General features: G+C 42.3%; 1 protein-coding gene across 1 annotated transcript in view; it reads right to left on the minus strand.

Annotated features, from left to right (window-relative positions):
• The window catches only part of APBA1 (amyloid beta precursor protein binding family A member 1), a 188,639-nt gene that overhangs the window by 42,150 nt on the left and 125,918 nt on the right, over window positions 1-20,571 (minus strand). Inside the window, exon 3 of the mRNA XM_015594562.2 lies at window positions 20,308-20,571. This exon is cut by the window's right edge and continues 7 nt beyond it. Coding sequence (XP_015450048.1) covers window positions 20,308-20,571 — 264 coding nt within the window. The remainder of the gene's footprint in view (window positions 1-20,307) is intronic.

Consider the following 20,571-nt stretch of genomic DNA (forward strand, 5'->3'; position numbering starts at 1 on the left):
TCAAACAAGAGAGGACCCCACCTAGTGGAAGCCTACTGCTTACCACACCATTGCTGACAAGGTCACGATGGACAAACGCCTTCTGAGCAGACACAGACTCCATGGAGCCTTGAACAAAGGTGTTGGTATCAATTCATCTCAAATATCTGCTTTAAAAGCTCTTTGCCTCCTACCTCTAATTTCTGCCTTGTCACTCTCAAAAGTGGAGAGAAAATTAGAAATTGGATAATTCTTTATACTTTTAAAGAAAATATTGGAGGCAAATTTAACCACTGAAATATGAAACAAAAGTAAAATTTATTATTTCATATATCTCTGACTGGAGTCTCATGCCTTCTGGGTTACTAGATTGATGCAAATGAGACCAATTATGGGAAGCAAATGTGAGCTTAGAAATTCACAAAGGTAAGTGCCACACAGGGCAATGGTGGAGGTAGTATTCAAAGATGACTCAGCAACTCCCTGTTTGGGATAATTACAGGTGGTCTCCTTAAGCTCCGCGACTTATCTTCTGCAGACTGTGTTCTAGCAGAGTCTCCACCACTATGACCTTAATTGACCGTTACGGCTCTGGGGTGCCACAAAGCAGAGCTCTCAGCTTTACGATTTGGGTTCTTCAATGCCAAGACGAGAGATGGATAGTCCCATTCTTAGATCAGAGGTGGATGAAGGATGCTAAAGTGTCCAAAGGGAAAGCAGATCATTCATTTAAATTCCAACTAAACACCTCCTGGGGGGAAAATACTGTATTGCTGGTGATAGAGGTGAGACAGACAACTAGCTGATGAAAATTTCAGGCTATGCTTGTAGGGGAGAAGATCAGCACATGCGTAACTATTATTCATTTATTCCTTCTACAGACATTTCAGTGCCTTCCTGTGTTCCTAACACTGGGTCAGGAAACAAAGAGGAAAGAAATGTCATGGTCCTGTCCTCTATCTCTTTCCAGACAATGGGAAGAGGCTGGCGTGTGAAGGCAGGGCTGTGGCAGGCGGCCAAGATATTAATCTGCGAGTAGGAACACAGGGTTGGGCAGGATCGATTCTGCAGGTGGGAAGGGGTGCGTATCAGGCAATGCTTCACGGGGAAGGTGATGGCTTCAGCTGAATCCTGAAAACTGCAGTATTCATGAAGTAGGATGGGACAGGAAAAGGAGGAAGGTACAGGCAACAAAGGAAGGGAAGTGACAGAGGAGCTGAAGAGCAGGACCAGTCACTGGAGCCTTGCTTGATGACAAGCAGCGCCTACTCTACCCAGAGGGTGTTTTCTTTGTGGGTTCTCAGTGAAGAACCACTCTCTAGGCACTTCCTATATCTGAGCTCAATTGGAAGAGATAAAGGCTTAAGTGACTGAGTGATCACTTGTGCTTTTTCCCTTAATCCTCTTTCACCCTTGGACATCTGCATGAAGGGATTACAATGTGAAAAAATTGACAGCATGATAATAAGAACATCCTAAAACTAGAGGTAAAGGGTCCCCTATCTATTCCCACATGGACAATGTTCTTTTCAGAAAGGCCTAAGCATGGAGGCTGGGCTGAGCACAAAGCTGTGCCTTGGAGAGCTGTACACAGATTTTGAAAGATTTTTGGAGGAATTCTAGTCAAAAGACACAAAATCAGAAGATCTACTTAAGCCATTCATTCATTCATTCACTTAACACAAGTGCTGACATGTGCAAAAATAAATAAATAGAAAACAGAATTTGATAAAGTTAAAGAAGGCAAAGTTGGGGAACTGCTCAAACCACCTATGGATCATTGAAGAGTTGGTAGAATTACATTAATTAACAACTAAGAACAGAAAAATGGAAAGGATGATGATATCAGAGGTGGTTCAGAACAGCAGGATTAGAATATCAAACAATTAAGAGAGGCCCTTGGGAAAACAGAATCAGCTCTTAAATATTTTTGCCGAACTGGTCCACTTTATGACTGAAAGAATCCTTTCTGAACATGCTGGAAAAGTTACATGTGAATTGAAGAAGGATATTCTATTGTGTGATTGAATGACTTTTTTTGAAAAAAAAATTACTACTTCTGAAATCAATACTTCTTCTCTGTTCTAAGAACTCGTGTATAGTTACAACTATAATCTGCATGTTGTTAGTCAAAAGATAAGCTAAGCTTATGTATATAGTTTTAGTATTGTTTTTCAAGGTAAATTTCTAATCAAGTCCCCTCTTCCCCATACTTACTTCGAAATTTTGGTCCTCATTTTAAGCAAATTACTTTTATATCAGCCTATTAAAAGTACACTTATGCGGTGATACTTTAGAACACTCCTGCCCCCTGTGGCTGAAATGTGACATGACAGCTGCCATAACGTGCAGTGGCTGTGGCAGGTAACGAAGGAGACACAGAAGCCTTTCCTGCCACAGGCCCAAGGCTCAGAATAAGTCCTAAAGCCCTGGAACAAAGCCTGCTGGCTGGCGGAAGTAAAAAAATGAATCAATTCCTAAGACACTGGGTCTAGTCTTCAAAGCCACCATGATCTGCCTTTCCAACATTAGGATCCATTTTCAAAAGCACGGTGTGATTACAGGGAACACAAGTTACATTCCTCCTTTGAAAAAGACTTCGATGTTTTAATTTTATATTGTGACAGGATAATGAAGCAGTTAAGTGTTCAAATCCTAGCTTCTGGCAGCCAGAGTCAACTCTGGCTCTACCACTCATGGCTGTCACCCTCCTGAGAACTGGGAAAAACAGTGACTATTCACCCCTTGGGGCCGACATGAGGGTTAACTGGTGACAACACACAAAAGGGGTCAGCTCAGTGCCTGGGCATGCACAAAGCATTCGACCAATATTTGATGTCTTTTAAGAGTCCAACAGTTACAAAAATGATTTTGCCTCTATGGGAGAGTGTTCACAATGACGCACGCTCTTGGGGACTTTTCATCTCCTTGTTTTCTTCCTTATTAAAGCTTTATTCATTGATAAAATAAGAAAGCACATAAAGGCTCTATAAAATCATACCGCAAAGTCTAAGTTAATTTATAGGCCCCAAGACTCCCACTAGTATATTTATTGGTAAGAACAGCACATTACTTGCTAAGGTTGGGCACTATATGTAATGGTTGTGTGCAATAGCTGGCATGTCCACTGTCTGCCATTCAAGACAGCATTTTGGAGTATGAATGGTGACAATGAGGCTATTATGATGACTGATTTACAAAAGAGAATCATGTGCATATGAATTGTATAGTATTACTTTATAACATGGCTAATGTATGACCATGACACACCAAACGCTCCACTGTTTAGGACACCTAGTGAAAGACCTCAGCTGGCTCTAGCCAACCTTGATGAGTCTCCGTACAAGTTGGTCCTTTTCCTCCAAGGAAACTCAGTGACAAAACTTTCATGGCAACGAAGGATAGAAGAAAATGATCCTATATGAAACAACTCACAGAACATGAATAGGTTTGTTTTTTTTTTTTTTAAGTCGCCAAACAGCCAACGTAACTACATGAGATCCAAGCACCAAGAGCTCATGAATCTCATTCACCTGTGTTATGGGCTGCATGTTTGTGTTCCCTTCAAATTCCTATGATGAAACTCTAACCTTCAGTGGGATGGTATCTGGAGGTGGGGACTTTGGGAGGTAACTAGGTTAAGAGGTTAGAGCCCTCGTGATAGGATTAGTGCCCTTATAAGACACAAGAGAAGCTGCTTCCTCTCTATCTCTGCCATGAGAGGACACAGCAAGAAGACAGCCATCTGCAAATCAGAAAGAGGGTCCTCACCAGAAGCTGATCATGCTGGACCCTGATCTCAGACTTCCCAGGCTCCAGAACTATGAGAAATAAATTTCTGTTGTTTAAGTCACCCAATCTATAGTATCTTATTACAGAAGCCCAAATGGCAACCAGAGACATCTCATTAAGTACCTATTTGCTCTCATTCTTAAACATAGTTTTAAAAAGCTCTGAGCAGGTCATTCTCTAAAGACACTAGTGCTTCCTTTTGTGCTTATAGAATAAATCCTATACTCTTTACCTTGGCACTTAAGGCACTCCAAGGTGTGGCCTTAATTTCTTTACCTTTTTCCCCTTCTAGTACTTACTCTCTATCATCAAGCCAAACTGAATTATTTTCTGTTCCCTCTACACAACCTGTAAGTTTTGCTCAGTGCCTTTGTTTATGCTCCTTTGAACTCCACATATCTATAAGCCTCCAAAAGCCCATTTCAAATGTTACTTCTTCCATAGTCTTTCTAATCCTTAGGTGAAAGGAATCCAACTCCTATGAGAATTGCTTGTATTTTATCTGTGCCGTTCTTATGATGCATCACTTTTCCCCTTGTATTTTATAAAAATATCATAATACTATATAAAATTTATATTTTAATTATATTTTAATAAGCACAAAAGGATGAAAGGCAGGATTTATGATTAATTTACATGTTTTCTTCTCTAAGTGTTTAATACAGGGCTCCTCATAAAATATACAATAGTTCAATAACTGTATTGAACATATGGAAGGATGCAGGGCATCAATCCTTTTGTATCAGGGGAAAAAGGAAACACAAAATAAGTTTGTGTACAGAATAGGTTCTTACACACACAGCATTGCACTTATGTACTCACATGAATATTTGTACCCATGTGCAGCTCAGGGTTCTCTTCACTAGTTCTGGGTCATGGTCTGTCTCCCTTCTCTGGCAAACACTGCTTGCAAACCATGCATCCTCATATAATTAAAAAAGTGCTGTGGACACAGCAGGAACAAATGTTCTCAAAGGTGGCGTTTCATATAGACTGTAATGAAGCCCTGGGTCATTCAATTCCTTTCCAGCCTGAACGTTCTGGTTCTAGTTCCTTCTCCACACAGAATTTCAAAGGTGTGGTCAGCTAGGGCAGGCCATGGCACACACTCTAGTTTTCAGTAAACTTCCGTTTCAAGGGCTGTGTGGGGCTTCTCTAGTCCCAGCGTCCTCAAACAGCTTTTTCACTATGCATATGGGTTTGTCCAGCTTTATCCCTTTTCTCAAATAAATGTACATTGTTTTCCTCACTCATCTAAGTTGTTTTAAATTAACCTTAATCCATCTTAGAGTTATTTAAAAAACCCTAAATATATGATTAGATTTTTTTCTTGCTCTAAGATATGACTGTGCTTCTGAAAATTAAAACTGGTTAAGAAATCCATAATTATTCATTCTCAATTCAAACTATGTTATCAATGCACATCTGTATTTCCTTAATGTTGTGAAGTAGGAGAGTGAGCATAGGCATTGCAGGGGCATAATTATGTCATTAAAATGATAATAGCCGGGGCATAATGAAGTGTTTTAGATACACATTTATAATGGATTCAATTAATACCAATGGAACATTCTGAGATAACTGTAAGTTAAAATATTCTAACCATTTCTATTCTCTCTTTTCCCACAGGAAGAGTGGTCCCACACCCAGCCCCAAGTCTGTTAAACCCATGTAAGGGCTCCAGTGTGAAGCCCTTGAGCCACCTTGAGCCACCTGGACCACCTTGAGCCTTCCATGGGAGCAATCTCCTCAAATAGAGAGTGCTTTCATTGTTAGGGTGGCACGCAAATAATTCATTTTATCACCATCAGAAGGGCTCTAGACTTCTGAAGCTGTGTTCTCAAAAGCAAAGAAAAAAGAAAGATATTGACCAGTTAAATATGAACCAGAGTCATATTGTAAGGTCAGATAACTTATCTTCTGATAAAGCTGATCTATACTCAGAGGTTATCTTTCCCCCTTTGAAAGGGCCTCACAGTATTTATTTGAAATGCATTACAACTTGTGATGGACAAATGAGGGAGCCAGTTATTCATTTCCCCCTCGAGGTGCATTCATTCCTGCAGGTCTTCTTGTACTTTCACTGCCAGGCCACCTGACCTGAGAGATCAGTGAGAGGAAAAACCAAAGTCACTTTTAGTTTGTATTAAGAGATGCAGACTATTTGCTAAGAACAACAGCCACTATTTAAGGAGGGCTTTCTAGATGTCAGGTACCATATAGTATACATTATGCCCATTACCTCATTTACTAGCAAAGCAGTTCCTTATGTGCAAGGCACGTTTTTTACTAGTGTCATGGAAGCAAAAGACACAACACAGAGCAAGAAACTGGAGGCTACAGTGCCCAAAGTAACTCGTTTATCAGAACACAGAATAAGAACAGACTGCTGACAGAGATAAAGCAGAGTACAACATCTAAGTAATCAAACTGCCTTTTCTTCCTGCAGGTCACCTGGGACTTCCAAGAAACAGGCAAATCTGATTACGTTTCTCCCATCCTGGGTCCTGCTCACTCTCCCCATCTATTCCTGCTCTGTTCACTTAGTGATACTATTGCAGGAAACAGAGAACAACTTAACAATCTGACAGGACTGGAAGAAAAGCAAAAGCGAAGCAGTAAACATCATTTTGAAGCCCGAAGATCCACCTACCTCATCTTCATGACACTCCAATTGGTACATCCAAAAATTCTCCATCTTTACTGGTGCTTTCTGGGCAGCAGAGCTAGCCCTGGTGCATCCACCTGTGAGCTGAGGCTAACTCCTGACCTCAGTGCCTGTCTGGTAGATTGTTTCCAGTGATACTAGATGCCCCAGTCGATAATGCAACTTGTAAAAGGAGCTATGACCACCTCCCAGGGTGTCTGACCATCAACATTAACCCCTCTGTGCCCGAACGGCCCAAGGAAGTCGTGTATCACTGGTGGAGCACCGTCACCTGATGTTTCTGAGAAGAGGTTGGCCTGCCCCTCCTGGCAGTGATGTCTACTATTTCTGGGGAAAATAAACTCGGTTCTGAGGTGCTACCAGAAACTTTCACACACTCTAAACTCTGCTATGTTTATAGAACCTGTGAAAAAAGCACCCAGCTCATGTGGAAGGCAGGGGTAGGAGTCAGGAAAAAGAAGCTCTCTCGGGACCCTCATCAGAATGCACCTGGGGACTTGTTGAGAGTTGAGAGGACAATGTAGCTAGCCGGGGCCTGGGTGTTTGGGGACATGGGATGTTGGAACTAGCCCCTCGCTACCTCTTCACATGTAGTGAGTGCCTCTAACAACCTTGTACTGGAGTCTGAATAAGAGAGTCTGAATAACGGAGCTACACAAACAGAAAAAATAGCTGCACCCAGGGCCATCATGGTGTGACCTGAACCTATAGGGAATCACAAATTAGGTTCAACAGCTGGACCATATCTGCTAATCCTCAACAGACTAGAGGAAGGTTAAGACAAATATAGATGGAACTGGGCTGGAGGGAGCTCATGGAAACTGAGGTAGGCAGGGTGGTTCTTAAGGGAGAAGACAGGAGGTGGACAGAGTGACCTCCCAGAGCCAATCTACCTCTTAAAGATCCATGGCAATGGGGAAAGATGTGGACGCGTGAAAGATGAAAGGCACAGAACATCTAAGAGATTATCTTAATCGATGGTTTCGGCCTTCTTTCTCACCAATCCTTTTATCAGGCATGCTGACAGGTCTCTCTCTGAGTCCACCTGTTTAGTTAATGAGTTGTGACAGTTGAAAAGTAGAAAAAAAAAGAAGCAAAAGACCTGAACCATCCAAAGCTGGAAAATCCATGCTAGTGGACGGTTGCCTGTACTGGGGATAACTCTGCAGGCCAGCATGGGAAACGGTCAGAGGGAGGGTGTCCTAGAGCACTTCTCTCTCCTTGCTTGCTCTGGTGTTTCTGACCACTCTTGCTGGATTGCACCTTCTATAATCCTGGTCACTCTGATGCCCCCATTCAAGAAAGCCCTTTTTGAAATGGTGAGTAGTGCAGGAGGTATTCCTTCCTAGTTTATAGCACTGGGCATCTTTCAAAATATTTTCTTCTTAAATTGATTATTTAAGACAGAAAATCTCTGACTGTTGATTCTCAAGTGCCCAGACTGAACATCCCCTACCATTTAATTCTCTCTGACTCACGGGCAGAGTCATTTCCCCTACTATCATTCTTAAAATGTGCTTTGGTTTGGATTCATGAACCACTTAGGACAGGCTAAAGCTATTAGAATCTTTAATGCTGCTGTGGAAAGTCTGTAATTTTTTCCATTATTAACCAGAGAACCACCGTCACTTGTAAGACTGCAAAAATACCAGACTACAAAAAAACCCATTGGGCCTTCTGGAAAGTTATAGAAAGCATCTACATATAGCACCCTGTTTGTGTGACAAAATTCAGAATCCGTTTCCTCGCGCTCTTATTTTCATTCTTTTGTCCCTTTAATGTTCAATCTGCACCTGAAACCTGCTTAATTATTCACCACTGCCTTCTCCAAGCCTCATCAATAATGAATAATACTCGTGATGGAAAACTTCATCCGCAACAAGGTGATTGAGATGGGAGCATAAAGAATCCGATCCACACTCCACATCTGAGGGAGAAATTAAGGCACTAAAATGACAGCTAGTCTCAAGGCCTGTTCTCTCCTTTTCTCTACACCAACAAGACCCCTTAACTCTGTGCCTCTCAACCAATTTTGCATCATGGCACGCAGAGAAATGAAAATGTTCGTACCGTACACTGGGTCAACTGGAGAAACTCTGGAGCCTCAGAGGAAGCCTCTGGGGTTGAAGACAACATTCCCAGTGGCCCAGGTCATCCCCACCTCCCAAACTTGGGAGGATCATCAGTACACTGGTTGAAAAGCTCTGCCTTAACTTACAAATGTCTGTATAGCAAATTCTTTTGACACTGGCAGTCCCTCGAGAATTAAGTGAAAATCCTTCTACTTACGAAGAATCTGCGGATAATCTATTCCTTCAGGACAACTCCTCTTCCTTCCCATTTCCACAGGCCTTCCTGAGCCCCAGCTTTCTCTGACATAGCCAACTGCCTCACTCCTGTGCTAGCTCACATACTTGTCCCTTTTACACCACTTTGCTTTCATTCTGTCATTTCAGCGACTGCAGATCTGCCTATTCTCAGCCAGACAACAAAATAAACACAGCCTAGGAGTTGGGAATGGCTGACAAGGCCAGCTGAGGGAGGACAAGGCCAACAGCTGCCGTGTCCTCAGGTTTTAAGCCCAGGAGCTCTTTGCTGGCACAGGGTAATGACAGACACTAAACATGTTAGGCAAGACTTCTTGGATGGTCCTCAATGATCCCCACCTCCCTGTATTCAGATCCTTATGTAATCTTCTCCCTGGGGAAGGAGTGTGGGCTTCTTCTAAGCAATAAAATACAGCAAAGGTGATGGAATGTCACTCTGTGATTAGGTGACTTCCACCTTGCTATCGGACTCTATGGCCTTCTTGTCTTGTATATTTCATGAAGCAAGCGGCAATGTAGGAGAGGGCCCACGTGGCAAAGAACGAAGGATATCTCTGGCTAAGAGTCGGGAGCTCAGACTCAGTCTAATAACCTGTGAGGAGCTGAGTCCTGCCAACAAGCACCTGATCTTGGGAGCGGGTCTTTCCCCAGGAGAGTGTTAGGATGACCATGGGTCACAGACTGCAGTCTCCGAGAGACCCTAAAGCAGAAGGCCAGCTAAACCATGCCAGATTCCTGACCGCGGAAACGGTGAGAAAACCAGTGTGTCTTATTTTATGCCACTGAGTTTGAGCAATTTGTTACACAGCAGTAGATAGCTATAGCTAAAACACCAAATAAGGCTTCAGGTATAAGCCTCAAGAGCAGAGGAGGCTTGGAGGTCTGGCTGAGGGCTCAACAAAGGACTAGCCTAGAGTTGATGAGGCAGTATCTCAGTTGCTGCTATATCCCTGGTGTCCTGCACAGCGCCTGATCTATAGGACGAACTTGAAAATATTTGTTGAATGAGTGGATGATAAATTGTGAGATAGCCTTTCAATTTGTCACTAGGGACAGCAGTCACAATTCCCTCTGGTTCACTGACAAAAGGACAAACAGCATAGCCTTGTGGCCAGGCTCTATTTCTTATTCATAGACAATATCTGTATGTTGCTGGTGCTCGATTAAACCCAAAAGTGCTGGCAGGAGAATAACTATAACAATTATAACAATTCAACCCAATCACTTTATGGTACTCTGCATGATGGATGGTTGAGAACAGCATGTTATTCCTTTGATATCATTCACTTGTTTAAGGAAAAGTGTCTTTTAGTTTCTGAGGTCTGCTTGGCGAAATACACTGGGGCCCATTTTTGCTGTCTTAACAGCAGATCCTTTGGTTCTAAGGTTATGCTTCTGGATAAACTTCTGGGATGCTGACCTGGAGGGTCCGCCAGCCAATCCTTCTCTAAACCATGTAAGAAAACAAAGTTGGTTTCAGAGAAACACTGGGATGCCTACTCTTCCACAGCAAGCCAGGGGAACAATCCGAGATAAGGATGAGTGAGACCTAGTTCTTTTCAGGCCACAAGTGGACACAGAATGGAGCTAATAATCCTAGAAACCCCTGCCCCCCGCCCCCGACATATGCCAAGAATACATCACATTTCAGCTAGGAATTGATCCGCTTGGGGAAATCAGGCCCCAACAGAACATAAACTCATCCTAAAGTCTGTCTACTTGACCTCAGATCCCATTTCAACTCCATTTCTTGCTATGCAGATCTTGGAAAAACTACAGCTGGCCAGAACTCCCTGAAGGCATGTGGATCAGCAAGAGGATCCTTTCAGAATACCATAACAGGCATCTTTCACAAAAACAGAACCCTCCAGCAGTGAAAGTTCTTTTCACTTGCCCTCATAAGTTTGACAGCATAACTACAAGGTCAACAGGATAAGATGCTGCTAACAAGCCTTAATGAATTAGCATGTGCACTTGACCTTGGTCAATAGTTTCTTAGCAACAGTCAAAAAAAAAAAAAAAATCCATGCAGGCTGATACTGAATTCAGGGCAATGGGAAAGGGACAGAGGACAAGGAGGTGACGTCAAGGTAATCGAGGCCCAAATGAAGCCAGGATGCTTCTGTACCCTGTTTCTATCATCTTTCTCAAAAAAAAAAAATTTTTAAAAGGTACGCACAAGTGCACATGATCAGGGCAGGTGTTATCACCAGGCCTTCACCTCCCAGAGTTTTGACAGTTTCTCCTTCTCAGCAGGAGAGTGGCTGGTTTCTGACTAAGAAGTGTTAGTGCTGAACTGGTTTACTACCTCAAAATACTCTCTCCAATTGGTCTTTGGAACTGGAGATGCCAATAAAAGGTAAATGTTACTTGAAGGGAGCCAATGCATGGTCCCATTATCACTAATTAGCAGTGCTGTTTGACCTAATCAGACCAGCTCTGGAAAAAAGGCTGCTGCTTAAGGTGGAAGTGGAGACCTCGGGTTATTTGAAGTGCATGACCAGGACTGGCGGGACGGTGAAAGCACGTGAGGGATCTGAGCCACGGGGAGAGCAAGATGGAAACATCTGCCTGGAGAAGGTGAGGAAGAGGACAACTCCCCCTAACTCAATTTGCCATTGACCGACCCTAAATGTTAAGTAAGCTTCGACCTATTGATGCAACTAATATATCAAACTGTGATTCTTATTTACATTTCCATAGAGAGCCCAATACTGCAAAGCCATTTTCTCCCTTAGTCATCTGAAAAGATAAATCTAATAACTCATTTTACTGATGAGGAAACTGAAGTGGAAGAAGAAAGCACGTGACCAACTCAAGGTAACTGCAGGTCACCTGTAGGGCAAATATTTACATATCATGAATACTTGTTGAGAGTCAACTCTGTGTGACTTGCTCCAGTATGCCTTCTAAAGGCTGAGAGTGAATAACAGAGGCAATAGGATAATGCATGTGAGACAAGTAGATAATAAGGTAGTAAAGAGTCAAGTGTTAAACTGTAGTCTACCATTTAAGTCAGTGGTTACCAATTTTGACTAGATCTCAGAAATACTGATGCCAAGACCCAACCCCCGGAGATGCTAATCAGGAAGTTTGGAATCCTGGAATGTGTGTCTATTGAAACTAGGGGCCGAACTGTATTGAATGGGGGAATGTGATCTGGGCAGAGGTGAGAACCAATGGGTAGAAAGTGTGGTATGCAGGCAAGTGTGGAGAAACAGAAGTGGATTTTGAATTTGTATGTATGAGTAATGAGTAAGCCATGGGTGTGTGTGTGGCGGGTGGGGGGGGGTGTCCTTACATGCTAAAGGAGCCACATGGTCTAAGCTCAGTGGAGTCTGCCCAGTCATACCTGAAATAGACACTAGAAAATTACTTCCTGAGGAAATCTCCTTGTCTGGGCCCAAGACAAAGGGCATCCAGACAGCCAGGATGATTTGCCCTCTAAAGCTCTGTGAAATGTGTCGAAAACAGAGACTGGTAGGCCAAAGCTGCCGGGCTGTATAACCCAGCTATTTTCAACTATTCCTTTTGGGAAACTGAGGCCAAGATGCTCAGGCCAGCTCCAAACCTCCTTTAATCCATTCCCAGTCTTGTTTAATTCATTTCTGGTGTCCCACTGGCAGGGTCTGACCAACTAAAGAGGTCAACCAGGCACGTCAAGCAGGCAGTTGAGAGCCTGTTTCTCAATATAGGAAAAAGCAGTTGAAACTGTCAGTAGGACTCTTCAGGAGAGTGAAGTGGCCTTTGCTGAAATAAAAGAACACCCTCTCTATGGCTACTCTCAAGATAGTGGTCAATGAAAATTGTGTTTCAAAGAAAGTAGACTGAGAAACTACATTTCTGTATTATGAACATGTTGCCAGTTACTCTTGCAATGGGAGTATTTCTTCTCATTTTGAAGATGATCACATTTATAGATAAATCACATTTCATAATTCCCCAGGACTACACGAGCCCAGAATTTAATTGGGTTACATATGGAATTCAATTATCTATGATATATCTGTTCCCCTCCCTGCACTTTCCCTTCCTCCCCTATCCTGCCCCATCCACTTATCATAGAAAATATCGAAAGTGCACCGCTGGGGGAGCTGACACAATTTTTCTAAAGACTCCTGGGAAGTTTCTTGAGCCCAACTTATTAAGTGAGTATGTCAGACACCCAAACTGCAGCCCAGTATCTGGAAAGTGATAACAAAATTCTCCCTGGATAAATCGTCCATTTTCTTCCCTGCTGCTTGTCCTGTCACTTCTTGGCACAGTTTCACATATACACTGACTAGTGAGACAATCCATTAAAAAGTTGAGAAAGACTCCTCTTGGGAGTGGAGTTAGGTAAAGAGAAAAAATTGGAGCCTGGGGGTTAAAAAAATCAATCGTTCCCATCACTCACTTTCATGCCATGGAGCACAAAGTAATTGCAGCCTTTGCCTTCTGCTGTGCAGATCACTGGACAAATTTGCTCTGGTGATTCCAACATGGTGATGATCTGATGTCAGTGGGGACACACCTGCCCATTCCTAAAAATAGGACCTGCATGGAGCTGAACTGACAGGCAAAACTCTAAAGGCGAGTTAAAATAATGAGATAATACTTCAAATCCAGGAGGAGAGAGCACACATTCTCCTACCTCCTTTTGTTTACTCATGATTGAAATGAATTAGTTGCTCTCCAATAGGGATTTCAAGGTCAAACCTTTTCCTTTTGAAACTGTAACAATCAGATCATTACGTCTTTGAAAAGTTACTCTCGTCACATCAGGTCCTCAAGGTTCATAGAAAAATGTGTTTTTGTTTGTTTGTTTGTTTGTTTGTTTCCTCGTCACATCAGGTCCTCAAGATTCATAGAAAAATGGTGGTTTTTTTTTTTTTTTTTGTTACTGACAACTAAATTCTCTTCCATCAAGCATTACTCCCCACTGGCAGAGATATGGCAATTTACTGCTGATCCTAAGTCACGCAATGGCCATTAAATGTGCCCTGGTTAAAAAAAAAAAAAAAAAAAGGCATATTGAAAACATTTCATTTTTAAAGTTAAAACCATTAACCTAAATAAGTATACAAACTTGAGGAGAAATGAATGCATCCACATTTGACCTTAGCAAGCACCACTCCCACTGCAGTTATGAATATTCTTGCTATCCTTCCCACATATGTTCAGCGGTTTCCAAACTCTAGCCCATTATCAAGCCCACAGCTCCTGAGTGCTTCGGGTTTCATTTTCAAGGTGCAAAACCACTTACCAATTAGGATTCTTCACCTTAAGTGATACAGTTCCCGTCCTGACCTACTTTTTACTTTACTCTTATGTGTGTAATGTAAGCCAAATGGAAGTGTGTGTGCTTAATACATACACAAACACAGCATAAAATTAAAATGAAAAACTCAGAACATTTATCTTACCATATAACATAGTTAATAAAGCAGTCATTTTCTATAAATTGTGCACGTAATATACAGAAGTGTTTGCCTTTCTCTATTTTTTCAAGAAAACAGACAGTAACAATGAAAGGATCCCTTTGTACAGTGAAATATCTCTGCGTAACGATTCCAATTCTTTTATATTTTTGATTTAAGGCAAAGAAATAATGAATAGTTTTAAAAGTCAAACACTACTGTATGGCTTATGGCAAACACCGAGGTCCTTTCCCCACTCCCCCGCTGCTGTTAAGTATTTTACCATTTCTGCTGGTATTTATTTCAATACTCACAAATAGCATGTTTATACTGCCTTGCCTTGATTTTTCAATTTTAGACATTATTTCTTGGTTTGTACAATAAAAGACTAAGATTTGCCACTTAAGTACTACACTTTCCCTCGTCTTCTCAATATTACAATGTTTGGTTAATCAATATGCAGTGTTTGTATTTTAAAGACTATGCATATGCTCTTGCCTGCTGAGACAAATGCATTATATTATCACATTTCTCGACTGTTTAACAATTGTTTTTAGTGAGGTAAACAACTGAATTGTTCTTCCATTCAGTTTTCTGTGTACTGGTCAATAATTTATGCCAAACTCTTCTAAAACAATCTAAGATTCCTCTCAATACAACCATATTAGGAAATCTCTCATTTCCACTCCTTCTGGAAACCTTCCTGGAGCCCTCCGAGCTCCAGTCCATACTGGGTCCGTTGCTGCCTTGGCCTTCTACACAGCTGTCATCTGGGATCTCCTCCCCCATCACCCTGGAGAGTCCCTTTGTCTCTTTCACCTGTGCTGGATCTCCCATTTCCCAAATCTTGCATCCTCTTTCTTGATTTAAGCTCCCATTTGTGGGGAGCAACTGTCTAATAGCATCCTGAGAAAGGGCATAGGGCAGGCACATTTTCTGGGATCCCATATATCTGAAAACATTTATTCCACCTTCATATTTAATTGGAAATAGTCTGGGTGTAGGCCTCCCAGTTTCCACACGGTTACTTTTGAGAAGTCCAACACCATTTTGATTCCTGATCGTTTGTAACTTGCTTTTACCTCTGTGAAAGCCTATACGATCTTCTCTCTCTCCCTTCTGTTCTGAAATTTCTGTGACTCTTTTTTATTCCATTGTTCTAGGTACCCAGTAAAATCTTTTAATCAGGAAATTCTCATGTCCTTTGGATTGAGGCAACAGTTTTTATAATTTCTCCCTTTTATCTATGTTCCTACTACTTTCCATCCTTTTGCCCTAATTGGTTTACTTTCTTGATGATTTACTCAACTTTGTCTTCTAACCTTTCTACTAAGATTTTTTAATTTGTTATAGTTTTTTAAAAATGTGGGGGGAATTTTCTTTTATAAAATGGCACCCTATTCTAATGTAATGCCTCTCGTCTTCTTTCAACTTTCTGAGGATATTGATAAGTGTTTTACAGTTTTCGTCTGTTCTTTATTTCTGCTCACTGCCTTTATTTCTCCAAGTTCCTTTTTCCATTTTCTTTTTGTGTGTGTGTGTCTGTCTTTCATGTCAGAGGTATTCTTCAAATGTCCAATGATCCTTGGATGTCCACTCATATTTAGCAGTCGGTCTCAAAGAACCCACTGGAAGATCGATGTGTGGCAAAAACCTTCACTGTGGGGTGATCAGGTGGGAACCCAGGTTCTACGCCGGGAAACGACCAAACATGAATGTCTGCAAGTATCTCCTCTTGGGCCTGCTTCCTCACAAAGGAAGACTCTAATCTCTTGCTAGGGCCTGGGGGCTGGGGATGGGTGGGTTGGAGGCCTGACAGCGAAAAATTCTAAGGCATTCTTGGAGTCTTACGGCTTAGTGTTCCATAAGGTGCCTCATTGCCATTTCAGCTGTGGCTGGTGTTCCCAGTTCCAGCGGCTCTCTACTTCGCCCTTTCCTTATAGAAAACCTGTGGGGCTTGGGGAGGAGAAGTAAACTGGCAGCATGGGTGGGGAAGGATCTGGAATCTAATGTCTCCTGTGATAGACTTTCAAATGATCCTTTATTTCCCAGCCATATTCCTGCCACCCACGGTATCTGGAGTCTCTAATTTCTAAGCCTTTCCTGGGGGTTCACAGCACAGATCCTCACAAACACTTGGCAAAATAGAGAAAACAGAAACTCCATCAACGTATTAGTCAGAATCAATCAGGCTATGCTGTGGTTAACAAACACCCGAACCCCCAGGCTTAATACAACAAAGGCTGATTCCTCTCTCATAATCCATGTCCGCAGGGACAGCAGGGAGCCCTGCTCATCATGGAGGTCACCTGAGACCCATGCTAATGGAGGCTCTGCATCTTAGGACAACCACCACCATCTTAACCTGAGGCTTCAGGGGAAGATGCCTGCTCTTAGCTGCTCCTGCCTAGAAGCAGCATGGCGCTTCATTGCTCCTGTTTTACTGGTCATGCCTGACTTCTAGGGGGTGCGGAAGTGCAGTGCAGGCCTCCCTGCACTTGAAAGAAGAGACAACTGGAAATTCTGGGGGCACGAATGCCTACCAGAGCCAGTCACCACCTTGGTATTCCAAAATTTGGTTGTTCTCATCTGCTATTGTTTCCTCTGTCTCGTGGTGCTTGTGGCTTTACATATTTTTATTATTTCACTGTCATCTTAGTGTAGCTTTAAGAGGGAGTGGAGATAAACCCTCTTTCAAGCTGCACAACACCCTAAAGTAGCCAACACCCTGCAGTTTACACTGTGTGCTGCTACCATCCATCTCTGATCAGCCATGACTCTGTGCTCTACTTAGAATGACTTTGTTGCCTAAAAAGAAATCGGTAGGCTGTGGACCTTTACAGAGCTGATCATTAACAATATATTTCTAGAACGGAATTGGGAGGCAGTTTTCAAACACATATCTGGAAAAGTGAAAGTCGTTAGTAGAAGCAAAGCACTAATAAGCATTGTTTAAATTTTCAGAAAAACAAATGTTTTCCCTCAGTGCTGAGCATCTAGTATGTGTTCCTAAATCCTTACTAATGAGCAAACCTATTTTCGCATTCTGTACAAGTCATCAGCAGGCAAATGCCAGTTTGTTCCAAGAGAAGAGAAAAACACTAAAATTCTGAGGGAATTAAAAATAGTGGTAAAAGCAGATTTAGTTATCAGCAGTTCTCTCTGGCAAGTGGTAATGCAGGTGTTTTTTATTTGCTTCACTATAGTTTCTGATTGGGCCAAGTTGAGAATGTATTGCTTTTGTGATAAGAACTGCAGGGCCACTTCTCCAGGTCTGCTGATCATAATCACAGTTAAAACCGTATCTGTCCTAATAGGTAAGTCTCAAATCCACAGATCTTACATGGGGAAACTGCCCAGATAATATATATATTTTTCCTTTAAATCAGTTGTTCTTAATCTTTTACATGTTTAAGAATCACAGGGAGAATTTACAAAACCAAAGCAAAAATAACATAACAAAGATAACAAAAATAACAAACAACTGCCCCCCAAAACCCCAAAGCTCCAGATCACTGGACTCTACCTTAGGAATTCTAATTTGGAAAGGAAAGGCAGTAATTACTATTTTTAACAAATAACTCCCAGACAGACTTCAGACCACACTGCTTCTAATAGTGCTTTTCCATTTTCTACAACAGCGTTCATGGCATGAGCATTCAGTAAATATTTTTTGATGCTGAGGTGGAAATCAACAGAATGTATATACTTATGTTTTTTTCCCTCATAATACCATCAAAGAGGTGGTAAATGAAAATCTTTCCCATAAATTAGGCATGATGGATGAAATACAATCCCCAAATTCAAATAGCTTTAAAAATTACTGGCAGAATATTTTAAAACATGGGGTTTTGGTTTTGCTTTGTGATAGCTATCCATAACCCAGTAATCCCTACTCAGCAATTTCTTAGCATCAAGCTGGATTTCTGACTGTGTGGGTATCTAAAGCATCATCCAATATTCTATAATTAATTCTACCTTTGGAATGAAACATCATGCAAGAGAGTTACATTGCTGTTCTAGTTCAAATGAATACAAGCAATTCCCCGGCACTAGCGTAGGCTGTGTTTGCAGTTCACTGTGAGGCTGCGGGGACAACGTGGCTGAGTGGGTCACTTCAAGGAGTTGATGCATGTGAGAAAGCTGAAGGAAGAGGCATCTGGACTTAATGCTCTGCAACTTTTTCTCTGATTGGCTTTCCAAATTTCTAAAAGAATGTGGAACTCAGCCTCTTGCTTGCTCCCTACTTTTGAAAACTTGCTCCATTTCCACTTCATTTGCAAAATGCTTGCTGTGGTCCCTCCCGCCTAGCCAGAAGGAACCTGGAAATAGCTGGAGGTCAAGGGGAAGTCTACATGTGAACAAATCATCGCAGAACTAACTGACCCAATGCTGCCCCCTTGCTGGGGAGGATGCAGGTTCTTTCCAGACCGATTTCCAGCTTTCCTTAAAGGTGTCAGTGATTTCATCAGCTAACAACAAATGTTGTCTGCTACTAAAAAAGGAGGTGACAGATACCTCTCTGACCTGCATAGTCCTTTCAGTATAAGTAAAATGAACAGCTTCCAATAATGGTTTCTCACTTCAAAAGATGTACTGAGAAACAGCCTAGTGCAATCATAAAATGCAGTTCGATGAAATTGAATTTAACCTCTTGACCCTTCTTTTACACCAAGCTCCCATTTTAAATGAAATTGCTTAAAATGTTTTCAAGAGAATGGTAAAGTGAGAGTTGGAGCAGAACGAGAATCTTTATAGCCAGGTAGTGGGGCAAAGGTTAATCTTCTTGATTTATTTTGAATAGATTGTGACACCCAAGCTTGCCATGTTATCAAATTTCTTAGGTATTTCTAAAATGGAAAACAAACTAATGACAGTGACAGCAACAGCTTTCTGTAGCTCTTCACGAAGAAGCACGATTTAGTTTAAAACCAAAAACACGTCTTTTGTGATATGAGAAGGATGGCCTGGTACCATCGGCAGTGAAAATTAAGCTCTTACCGAATGCCACAGTGAGGACCAGGTGGGTGAAAAACTGCAGAAACGTCTGGCATGAAAGGGCTCTGAAATATTTACTCCAAAGATGCCGTACTATCAGTCCCAAACCTGTCAGGGGTTGCTTTAAGGCAATGGTTCGGTACCGGGAACCAGCAGCACCAGCATCACCTGGGAACTTGTTAGTGACAATAGTGAACTTCACCTGAGTCCTGTGATTCTGGACTACAGCAAAAGTTAAGGACGCCTCCACCCCTTGTGTACTGGAAACAGCTTACTACAAAGAACTCCCCTTCCCATATGACTTAGATCTAAGACTCACAAATGCCCCTTTGTTTACTTATGACAAGGCCAGACACAGACCCTCCAAATTCCCGTTCTTTACCTGACAAATGATTAGCTGAACTTCGGATTAATCAGAACAAATTGCTTGTTAACCAATCTTTTGTTAAGCTTCTCCCCTTCCTCCAGGTCCTTGAACTTTAGCTAGTCTACAACTCCTTCTCCACAGCCCCTCCTGGCAATAGGCTGGTCTCAAGTTTAAAACATTTCCTCATCTGCCATACATTCAAGACATGCTTTCCTTCCACTTCCTTACATCTGTCCTTTCTAGCCTTGTTTACTCTTCCCCATAACAGAAACCTCTTTTTGTCTCACCCTAGAGACCCTTGCAGATCTTCCAGAGATTCTCCTATTGCAACAGTTCTCCTCCCCCCATTACAATAGTATCTCCCTCCTTTGCAATACTTTTTTCCAATAGCCTCTCCGTACTCAATCCTGACTTGTTTTTGACGTTAGAAATACAAATTCTCAGGTCCCACCCCAGACGTCTAAGTGAGAAAGAAGGGCAGGGGACGATGAGCCTAGAAATCCATTTCTGAACAAATGTTCCGGAAACAGTTTGAGAACCACCAATTCACAGTAATCCAAGTTCTGATAAGCGCATTCAACACTAACTCCCAGTCCCCTGTGCTTCACTTGCTAAATGCAAGCTATTTTCGAGGCTTATAGTGGCCACATTTTTATCATCTCCACGGACCATTAATCTCATAAAGTAATTTCCCAATGACGAGGCCACACAGCACCCGGCTCCCCTTCTGGCCTCTCGCGCGTGGGGTTGAGCAAGCGCGAACTCGCACGTACTTACATCTCCATCCCCCGGCCTCTGGTCGTCACAATCCCTGGTGGGGCTAATGTCCTGGCGCATAACCCAGATGGGCTCTTTGGGCTCGTCGGGGGTGTAAGGCGAACGGATGGTCCTGGTTTTCACCTCCTCGATGGCCTCCTTGATGTCCTTGATGGCCAGTGAGATGGCATCCCTCTTCTCTTTACTGTACCGCTGCACCGCCTCGCCACCAGCGGTGCCCGCCGCCCGCTGCTGCCCCGCCTGCGCTTGCGGCCCGGGGCTGTT

The sequence above is a fragment of the Pteropus alecto genome, unplaced genomic scaffold (genome assembly GCF_000325575.1).
Source record: "Pteropus alecto unplaced genomic scaffold, ASM32557v1 scaffold95, whole genome shotgun sequence".
NCBI lineage: Eukaryota > Metazoa > Chordata > Mammalia > Chiroptera > Pteropodidae > Pteropus > Pteropus alecto.